This window comes from Mandrillus leucophaeus, unplaced genomic scaffold (assembly GCF_000951045.1).
Source record: "Mandrillus leucophaeus isolate KB7577 unplaced genomic scaffold, Mleu.le_1.0 Scaffold113, whole genome shotgun sequence".
Taxonomy (NCBI): domain Eukaryota; kingdom Metazoa; phylum Chordata; class Mammalia; order Primates; family Cercopithecidae; genus Mandrillus; species Mandrillus leucophaeus.
The window spans coordinates 1,942,271-1,953,721 of record NW_012099543.1 but is presented as its reverse complement, the minus strand read 5'-3'; the positions used below and the strand labels follow the sequence as shown (position 1 = coordinate 1,953,721).

General features: G+C 34.4%; 1 protein-coding gene across 2 annotated transcripts in view; it reads right to left on the bottom strand.

Moving 5' to 3' along the window:
• Positions 1 to 11,451, bottom strand: part of ALCAM (activated leukocyte cell adhesion molecule) — a 229,414-nt gene that overhangs the window by 62,446 nt on the left and 155,517 nt on the right. For both annotated transcript variants that reach the window (XM_011995262.1, XM_011995271.1), the window contains exons 2-3: positions 10,029 to 10,129; positions 6,432 to 6,651 (exon numbers count right to left, since the gene is read on the bottom strand). In XM_011995262.1, the coding sequence (XP_011850652.1) occupies positions 6,432 to 6,651; positions 10,029 to 10,129 (321 nt within the window). The remainder of the gene's footprint in view (positions 1 to 6,431; positions 6,652 to 10,028; positions 10,130 to 11,451) is intronic.

Here is an 11,451-nt window from a genome sequence, read left to right as displayed (position 1 = left end):
GATCATTACAGAAAACAAGGAAAATGACAAAATGTCTCTGGGGTAGCAAAATGAATATCTTTAGACTGTATGAGAAACAAATATAACCTTCTTTAGGTTACTATCTAGAGTTAATTTCCCCTCATATATATGTTTTATATTAGATATTAGAATAATGAACAAAAATAATAAATCCTCCCATGTGTTAAACTCATGTACTTTATAAGAGGGCCTACTTAACTATTAATTCTAGGAATGTAATTCCACAGGTACAATTTTCACAGTGATGATTTCTAGTTTCCAAGTACACTGATTGGGAACAAAACATAAACAAGATAGAACAATAGAAAAAATAAATCTAGAAAAATAGAAAGACACAACAGAGGCGATTAACGTTAACACAAACTAGAAGTGACACCTGACGACCTGATTGGTAGGATGGTGACCATAAAATGATAAAAAGTTGATCAAGAAAAAAAGCTTCTCAAAATAGACACCAGTTTCTGGGAAACATATTGTGTGGGGGTTAAAGTCTTTCACATCAGAGTAAACCTTGTCATTATCGCTATTCTAATAGAATGTTATTAATGTTCATAATTGCAACTCTGAGTTATTGATGAAACACCGAATCTTATTTGGAATCCATGTCTTAAAAAGGCAAATATATCTAATACATTTGAGAGAAGGATGCATCTGAAATATTTAAACAAAAATAAAATTCTTGGGGTGTAAGTAAGTCAAAGTTTTCTGGAAACTGAAATCAGTTATTTAGTGACACCCTCTCTGAGAGCTCAATAGATGTAAAATATGCAGTTAATTTATGTGGCTAATCAAGAATCAAAATGAATGAAAAAAAGGTCAAGACGTTCTTAGTTTCTCCTTCAAGAGTATTATCCCTGGATTAAGTGGTGATATTCAGCAATTCTCCCCATAAATTTAGGTTCTAAATACACAGATTTGGTAGGTCGCTTTGCCAAGTTTCACTGCGTTCCAGTTCACCAAAGTAAAATATCAAGACTGTTGAGCACATACTCTTTCTCTAATAGAAAATGTATACCTTTACTTTGCTTTATAAACCCTGTGATGTTTTATCAATGCACCCATAATCATAAACACTTTGTATTTTGATCTTTGGCCCTTTACTCCTGGTCATATGTGTTTTCTTGCCATAAATGCTTTATAAAATTCTTTATTTTTTCAATGAAATGAAACTGTAGCAAATCTAAGGAAACCCGATGAAAGGATGTTTAAAGTTTAATCCTGTTTACATTATGATTCATCTCTCTATTTGGAAAAGAGGGTCACAGTGAGTATTGTGAATGTAATGGTAATACTTATTTCATTTTCCTGAGTTATTTTCTCCTTAAATGTTTGTTTCGAGCCCTCTATATTAACTATGTATCTTGAATGTAATTTTCTTTTATATTAGGTTGTAACAATTGATGGGTATTAGTTGGAGGACCATAAAAGAGGACATGTACTATTTTAGCAAAATTGCATATTGATTCCAAAGTGTAAAAAAATAGTCTGTGTGAATTATATCTTAACATGACTCAAGGATTCATAACCAAGGACATAATTGAAAGGAAAAGCAATGCTACAAATTTACTTGCATCATTAAAGTAATTTAGTCAAGGGTAATGATTTAAGCCAAATTTTGCTTCTGAATCTTCTTGACTGAGTTTCTCTAAATCACTCAACTGAATATTTATCAAATGGAAAAATCATGCCTTGTTTATTTTCTTTTTTGCTGATCTGGCTATCTTAAGTAGTTAGAAGCTATAATAGGGCCACACTACAGTAGTTTAAAATTATAGAATAGGGAGATTAAAAATATCTTACCATGTTTATTCTAAATCTGATAGTAGTTTACAAGGGGGGTGTGTGTGTGTGTGTGTTAGAGACGGAGGCAGCTGATATTCATGGCAACATGTAGTATGTGCCAGTATCTTGGCAATGATATATAATGCTAAGACTCAAATGATTTTTTAAAAAATACCTTTGTTTTAAGCTCGGGCGTACAAACGCAGGTTTGTTACATAGGTAAAGTTGTGTCATGGGGCTTTGCTGTACAGAGAATTTCATCACCTAGGCATTAAGCCTAGTAGTACCTATTAGTTATTTTTCCTGATCCTCTCCCTCTTCCTGCCCTCCTTCCTCTGAAAGGCCCCAGTATGTGGTGTTCTCCTTTATGTGTCCATGTGTTCTTATCACTTAGCTCCCACTTACAAGTGAGAACATGCAGTATTTGGTTTTCTGTTCCTGTGTTAACTTGCTATGGGTAGTGGCTTTCAACCAAATAAATTGCAGGGCTCTCGCTAATATCCATTAAGGGCTGGTCATATATAGTGAAAAGTTAAGCTACATGTAATATTTAGTGCCAATTAAAACATTTCATAAATAGTGCCCTTACTTCTCCCTCTACTTCTTTTTGTTTTATATCATCTGCAGAGTTATACAGGAGATTTTATAGCTGGAGAAGAAAGAAATTGTGGTAAGGGGCTGGGGAGTGGTCAGAAAGAAATATACTGAAATAGATAGCTCCTTTTGTTCTAATAACCAGACTATTGCTAGTGAGAGCTATGAACATTAGACTTCAGAGAATCTAAAAATCAGCGAACTACTAAAATGTATATTTTTTGGCATCCAGCCAGCTCATAGCAAGGTGAGAATGTAGTGAAGAAGGCACAACTGCTCTGTATCACCCACAGCGTTCTAGTATTACTATAAAAACCCACACATAGGGTAGCTCAATTTAGTAAGAGAGGAGAGCAAGTGAAGGCAGATGCAAATGGTCGTGCTGACTCAAAACTGCTCCTCCCAGTACTTTGTCAGCAATCACCCCTCACAAATCATGAAGTACTTCAAGCAAACTACTGTGGGCAAAAGGTGTCTTTTATATTTAAATAATCAAAATGAAATATCTGGTGTAGATCTCATTGTTAAACAGATCATTTTCTGCATCTTCGCCCCTCGACACCCCCCAAAATTTTACTTTTAAGTTGAATGACTTTTAGGAGGAGGGTGAAAGCAAAGACACTTAATTCTGATAAAGCAGTCGGAATAGTATTCAAATGGGAGGAATCCAAATAAAAGTTCTGAAATACCTCTGTGTGAAGTCACGAAACCCGGCCCATCATCATAAGACCTGGTCCATATGTACCACAGAGCAGACTCCGCGTCCCCAATACCACAGAGAACCACCAGAGTAGACTAGACTTGCAATTGGCATGGGGTGTGGTTTTCAAATTTTTTTTAGAGCTGGAGCCACTCCTCCCCTTTTTTTTTTTTTTCCGTGAACAAATTATCATGAAAAACTTTGAAATGTTGAATAGACCGAAGTCTCATTCATCAGGTAGAAATAGTTCCTCACCTTCCTCAGCTGTCTTCATTAACTCCTGAAGAAGATACTAGCAGCAGAATGGGAAAACCTCCCGTCTCATCCAAAGTATTCATTTTACTGATGAGGAGTGAATCTCAGCCCCAGACTGGGGAGGTGACTTGCCCAAAGTCAGAAATTGGCAGCAGATCTCACAAAGTAAGGTCTCCTGGTGACCCGCTCAGTGACTGCTCCATCTCACCACCAACAGCCTTCTGGCTCTCTGGGTACCCATTTGACTTCTAGACCTTTTTCACAATCACTAGAATGAATCTTTGGGCACCTTTAAAGGTTGACACTTGCTTCTGAATGGTTTTATTAACCTCAAATGTGCACTAAATAAAAACACAGTTTGATTTTGATGCCATTCAACTAAAAGAAAAAAGCTGATTAGTGGTGACTAAGAAAGCCACTTTTTTGGATTTGGGCTGATTTATAGGTATGGTTTCTTGCACATGAGGAATAGCTTAAAACTAAACAAGCAAACCTACATTAAAGATAGCAAGGTCATTCGCCAGGGGCTCTAGTTTGAATAAAAACAATTTGACTTAGCTCTCATATGAGAATGGCAATCAGCAGCAGCCTGATCTGAGACTGGCTCCCATTAACCACACTTGATTCTATGGTACACGGTGCACGTTGCTAGGTGATTCAACAGAGGGAAACAGAGGACTGATTGATGGGCTTAGTAACTCTTAAGTGAGTTATATTATATTATATGTATATATTACACGCAGAGTATATATTACTCTGCGTGTAATATATACACGCAGAGAATGAAAGTCTCCCTATCACAGCTACTTTTTTGCTTCACAGAAAGCGACCCAAAGTAAATTCATTGAAAACAAAACAAAACAAAACAAAACAAACAAAGCCAAACTGAAGCCCCTATATGCTTTTTGTAAACACTGTCTTTATAGTAAGTTCTGCTGTTCATTTTACTGGATTTGGAGGGTCTCACAATTTCTAGTATAAAACACCATTTTCAAGAGTGTGTAACTTGTCTATGTAAATTCTCCCTGGCCCACATCCTGGAATGCAAATTCTGTTTCTGAGAATCACTTTGTTTTCAACAACATCAAAAAGAGAAGGGAGTAGGCGGGTGCTGGCGGTAGGTGGGGTGTGAGTTTGTTTTCACAATTATAGAAATTCCCTGTGTTCCAAATCAGCTTATAAATTTTATTGAATTAGGCCAACTGATTTTTTTCAGATTTCTGAAAAAATGAGATTTGGGCTGATTTATAGGTATGATTTCTTGCATATGAAGAATAGCTTAATGCTTTTTCTTTTTTTTTTTCAAAAAAATGTTTTGATAACTGTCACAAACAATTCTTCCAAACGAAACCAACTGAATTTTCTCAACTCCCTTATATACTACCATCTCGATGTAGGAAAATTTTAACACCTTAAAAATGAAACCTGACAATGACAAATTAATACACATAATCATTAGAGTGCTGCGACTTAACCTCTGTACCTACTGCGGTCCATTTTTGATGACAGGTTATATTATGACATTATAACTTTCACCAAAAACCTTTTGGATTACTTGCTTTAGAAAAGTGTCCTGAGCAGTGCACTATTCATCTTTCTAATAACGTGAAAGCGAAATAGAAGAAAAGAAAAAAAGAAATACATGGGCCACTGGCAAATGTAGGATGCAGACTATTTGGGATGTTTTATGGAAACGGGCATGACTGCAAACACTTGGTACTTGGTTTGATTCATAAAACGACCGAGAAGTGTGGATAGTTTCTGGAAAGTGCCTTCTAAGCTGAAAGGTAATTAACTGAAACATGTAATATGCTTTTACAAGGTTCTTCTGGGGAACAAAGGTTTCCTTTGATAGTATAAGCATGCTTTGAATCGGCATCATGAGCCCAGAGGAGCTTTGAAGTCCACATAAATACTTGAGGGACAGACCTACTTAGTTGCATAGGCTATTACAAGAGAAACAGGAAAAATCCATAGTTACTTGCTGCAGTTGGAAGGCCCTCTGGGTTCCTTTCTTCCCTATTTATTTTAATAATTTCTAGGCGCTGTCAAGCTATCAGAAAACAGAGCGGGAAAAGTTGTAAAGTGAAATCTTCTTCCCTAATTAAAAAAGACTGAAAGACTGGCATTCTGAAACTTTTGAGACCTGTTTCTTTCCCTGTAGTGTCTAAAATATTGTGAAGTAACAGAGGTGGGACTTTTTATTTGAGTTTTAAAAGATGAAATGCTTTAATTATAACTTCTCAAGTCATTCATTTGCACAGCTGTTTGCACAATAACATTAACTATATGCTATCATTATGCAAAGTAATTTTGTCATAGTGACTATAATTATTCCAAGTTTCTTCTACAATTTTCTCTTCTTCCATCCCTACTCTACTTTCTCCCCTTGGTGTATCCCACATAAGCATTCAGGGTGTGGTGAGTTTTTTAAATTTTAGGATAATTTTCTAAACCGAGTGAATACTTTTTGAAATCTAAATCAATAACTAATCAATAAAGGTCAGGATGGAAATGTATCTATATCTCTAATACATATAATATATAAAATGTTTATATGGATATATATAGGGTACTTATATATGTGGATACATATAAATGGAAAATTTAGATCTCTGTTAAAATGTAGTTTGAATTTGCTTATATTTTATGTTATGTATCAAAATGGCAATTTCATATGGTTCAGCCAAACACATGTGTATGTATGCATGATATACATGATTACATATGTATCATATATCTATGTATGTATCACACAACACTTATTTGTACGTCAGTAAAAGTTAAGATCACGTGCTAGTTATCAGTAATACTTCATATCATAGTTCACGACATTTTTACATGACAAAGCAACAGAGAATATCATTTTAGTTCCTCACGCAAATCTCCTATTTGAATTTCATACTCTTTGTTTTCCTTGCTGATATTATACACGAGCAGAATGAAGATCTCCTTAAGTCCCCTTATATAGATACCTGCTATAGAGACACTACAGAGAGTTCAGTCTTCTTTCTAAAGAACATGGTCTGGTACTGGCCATCGATCCCACTTAGCAGTGACACTGCTGCAGACTACTTACTGAACACCTTGACTATTGTAGGTGCCTCAAACACGTTGTCCTCAGTTACTAGCATGCACACAAATCTCTTTTCATCACTGATCCTTGCATTACTGATAGACAAAGTGTAGTTCTCTGAGAGGCTCAGTCTGTCTTTGTATTCTGGTACATCGTCGTACTGCACACTTTTCTTTGTAGAGGACCTGAAGGCAATAAATACAGGGGAGCCATCGGGCTTTTCCTAAAAATTAAAATAATAATACATTTTAAACGCAAACATATTCAGATGTTTCAGGATTACATTCAAAATAACAACATTTCCTTGGCCATATTCTACCAATATCTATATTTTTTGTCTACGAATAATAATTTTGTATACAGTTCTCACGTAAATATTTGATTACAGAAAATTCTTCATAAGAAAGAGCTTTAAGATCTTTTACAGGTATCAATTTATATGAGTAAAAATGAAAGGGTAGAGCTCTAGGAATCTGAGATATTTTTTTTTTCACTGAGAAGATAGAACTAGTAACTGTTTTGAAACTTACATGGGCTGTATATGTTTAATATAAAATAAAACATAGATAAATGCAAACAAAGGTACAAAATGATGTTCAGATAACCATCACGGCAGGCATACACTTGAGCTGCAAATAGTAGTTTGGATATTTTGGGCAATTATCTTTGGAATATTCTTTACTTTAATCCACACATTTTAAATGTCCACACTTTTAACCAAAACTGTTGTAGCTGACCTTTATACATAGAATAGTTTAACCAGTCTTGATGGAGAAATAGTATTTACCCTTGTAAAATAATTATGCCCATTAAGGAATGAATCAGATTAACTAACACAACCCATAGCTTTGCTGAATCTTAACAATGAGCTCAAAAGGCTTTCATACAAAAACTTATCACCAAAATAAGATATACTCTGCACACACAATTATGCCAAGAGCACTGAGACATATAATGCATTTCTTCCTCTGGTCATACAAAAATTCTCTCATCTAATAAGCAACTTAATCGAAAATCAGGGGCAGTCCCTCCTTTATGTATCACACAAGATCTTCGAGAAAATTAAATGAGATGTATGTTATAGTCCATGAGAAATTTTAAGATTCCAAGGAGGATTAAGTTTTAAGAATTAATAATATCAATTACTAAGTTAATATTGGAGTCCAAAAGTTTTATTTGCTTAAATATCTGAATATATCGATAACATTCTTCTTAACTCTTTTAGATTTATCACAGGTTTACAATGCAAATCCTTGTCTTAAGTCATTCCTTCATTATGCAAAGTTTATTAGACCACTACCTTATTCATTCCCTTAGGCAATAAATAACAGTTACTAATTTTTGAGCACTTAACTATATGGCAGATGTTTTCTTTGGGCTTTCTATGCAGTAATTAGTTTGATATTCATAACAGCCTTATAAGTTAAACTTAAATATTAGCCTCATCTACAGACTAGATGATGAAGGCTGAATTTGGTTAAATAACTTCCCAAGGTCTTGGCTGGGAAATCTTAGCAGAGCAAAAATTTGAGCTTAGAGCTTGGTCTTATTACAGTTACACTGCACCACTCTTGATAGCCTTCAATCCCTCTTCTGCACCAGGCACTATGACAGATAATGGTGAGGAGGTTTCAGGAGTAGGGCTGGGAGGAGTGAACAGGGAGCTATGATCTCCATTCATAGGGAATTTACAACATGATCCAGGAGAAATCAGGTCATTTCTTCTCTATGTTTACTTCGGCTAATTTTTCCAAAACTTTCCTTTGTCTTTTAGGTGGTTACATTAAATTAGAGCATATATGCTATTTCTGCAAATCAAGATTGACTTTAGAGCATATAGTGCCTCAAATGTATCTCAGTGTATTGCTGAAGTCTTTTGCTTAACTAAGAATGTGAAAATTGCCATGATTGTTTGATTTCCAGTGCCACTGTGCCAGTTCAGTTTAGGTGAACCCTACTCCCTGAGTGAATGCTACTCCCTGCGTTATAGTTAGAATTTTCTATGATCATAAAAATTTGCCATCACCTGACTCCATTTATTTTGGCAGCAAATTTGATTGAACAAGTGCATTATGTGGTAGTCTCCTGGGCACTTGCAATTTTGAGGGCACTAGTAGACTCTGTCCTCAGAGGCCTTAACGTCAAATTTCCACATTTATAGGAAACCGGAAATAGTTCAAAGTTACCTCGAGTGAGCTAGATACTAAATAGAAGGAGGCTACAGAGAAATGCTGTGCTGCCTTACCACTTTCCTTTCCTTTCCTTTCATTTCCCATTCACACGAGCATAGTATGGTTAGGATTCTGCAGCATCACAGACATGAGTTCACTTTGTTGAATGATTACTACACGGCAAGTACTAGGTAAGTATTTTGATATCAATTTCTTCAGGTAATCTCACAACAACACTATGAGGAAGATATTTTTATCTCATTTTACAGATGAAAAAATAGGGATTAATTCATCTGCTCAGAATCTCACAGTGAGCACATTGTGGAACCTGCTGATTTCAAAACCTATATTTTAAAAGGCTGTGTTAAACCACCCCTTGAGTGCAAGCTTAAGCACATTTCTTAGAGAGTGTTCTGCAGAATGTTTGTTCTTGGAGATATCTGAGGAAAAAAGTTCTGTGGTCAAATAAACCTAAGAAATGAATCAAACTATGGCCCTCAGACAATTCTTAATGCATTTTACGTATGAAAGGCTCTGAGAAGTGGTGCAACAAACTTTTTGTAAACTATTTGACCATCAAATTCTTTTCCTTTGCAAATACCTTTTAACATTTCATGGAGCTAGGGGAATTTCGCTATCGTGTCCAGGGACACAATCTACTTGAAGCTTGCAGATTGTCGTGAGTCTCCTGTGGTCCAGCACTGGGAATTGTACCACACAAACATTTTGCATTACTATTAATTAAATTGAGATATTTTATTAATCAAAGTTACGTAGTCATTCCACATCTCCCTACCAGGATCTCTACCCTCCATTTCCAGACCCATTTGTACCTTCATACCTGAGAAAATTTGATTTTGCTATCTGCAAGAAATATGGGAAAAAATCAACATTGTTAAATATAAAAAGGACCTTTTATAAAATGTGTTATATATAAAAATGTGTTATATATATCAACACATTTTTAAGGCTAAATGTCAGAATCAAGCTTGTAATACTGATGATTAATTCTGAAATACTGTCTAAGGGCTCTATCTACTGATCTATCTTGTCTCTGCAATAACCACGTCAAATAGAACATGAGCAAACGAAGAAAGGTTGCCATCCTCCACTGAGTTCAGTCCTATAATCCACTGATTTTATTTTGGAACTCTGCCTTTTTCTTTGCCTCTAACACGTAAGGTGGAATCTTTCAGACTAACACATTCTAAGAACTATGGGTTTATTTGCTTTATTTTAAAATATCGTTTGTTATGTAAGATAGGAATTATTTTTTGCCATATTCCACACATTAATTTTACCTTCCTACATTAGTACTCAAAGTTCAATACTGCATTCAGGTTAATTTGAAATTCACGGTTAGTCACAGAAAGAATTTCATTTAAAAGAACAAGGGCAATTAACCAAGTCCCAGGTAGGTCACACTTACATATTTCCATTTGCCAAACATGAGATTCTGAGGTACATCAAGTCGGCAAGGCATGATAATGGTATCTCCATATGCTGAATTTACAGTGTACCATCCAAGACCTTTGGGGGGGAAAAAAAAAAAGAAAAGAAGAGAGAGAGAGAGAACAAAATTTTAAATGTTTTCTTGAAATGACAAATAACTTCAAGATGCATGTCGATGAAGGTTGTCATCTGCTATAGTTTTATTTTAAATGGTATACAAAAGGTATGAGACTGGAATACATTTTCCATTTAAAAATTGCCACCTTTCTATTTAGCTACTGAATCTTTGAATCCTTGAATATTACACAATCAAAATTTGTAGATCTCCAATTTTACCAGAGAACAGATAAGTGGTTCATTCCAAAGGAACATAGTGGAATCTGTAGATGAATTATCTTCTTCACTGTATTTCATAGAAATAATTTCCACCATATTTTATAGAAATGTGGGACTATACAAAGACTAACACGATTACAATTCTCAAAACTAGCTTTAACTATATTTGTATTTTTCATTTGAAGATATTATCAAATTTTTCTTCTGTAAAATTCAAAAAACTATTAAAAACTGAGAATTAATACACATAAGACCACAACTGAATTTTATTTATAAGGGGAAAATGGATTATTCTGTAGTAGTATAAATTAAAATACTAATTTTAATTTTGTATAAAATATTAGCATAGTAAGAATTTATAGTGTGAACATTCTTCATAAAGTGCTATTTACAAAGTGATTATGTGAATTTTTGGAAGACAATATAATTTAAACCACAATTTTGTACATACAGAAAACTTCTTCATCTTATTTAATTCTATATTAAGAAAAATATAAATAATAAGTAATTAAAATGTGGAAAGAAGCAATTTTTACATATGAATGAAAAGTACTATTCAAATCTGGATATATTTGTGAGGGTTAAAAAACTCAGGCATTTAAATTGGCAATAGCACTTGGGAAACATTTCAATTTTTTTAACCTTATTTTACTTACAACAATCTTTACAATTTAGAACTTTCACAACTGAATGTCTATTAAGGTGTATCATAATTGAGTATAGAGTGTGAAGGGGCTATTTTAAACAGTAGAGAAAAAAATAAACAAATGATATTTTGTCCACCAGGTGGTGCTAAAATGCAAAGCGACAGCAATCTGCAACACATAAATAAAACCATCTTTCTGAAGAAACAGGACTGGGAGGATACCATCTTTCGATTGTTATCTATCAATCACCACGTATACCAAAATTTCATTTAAGGTTAAGAATTTTGCACCAGTGGACAAAAACATAACAAAGAACACAGACTTCATGTAAATATGCAACATAACAACTGGTTTTCAGCATTTTTAATATTGTTAAGACACAGAATACAAAATACGCAAAGAGAGAATGCATTTTCA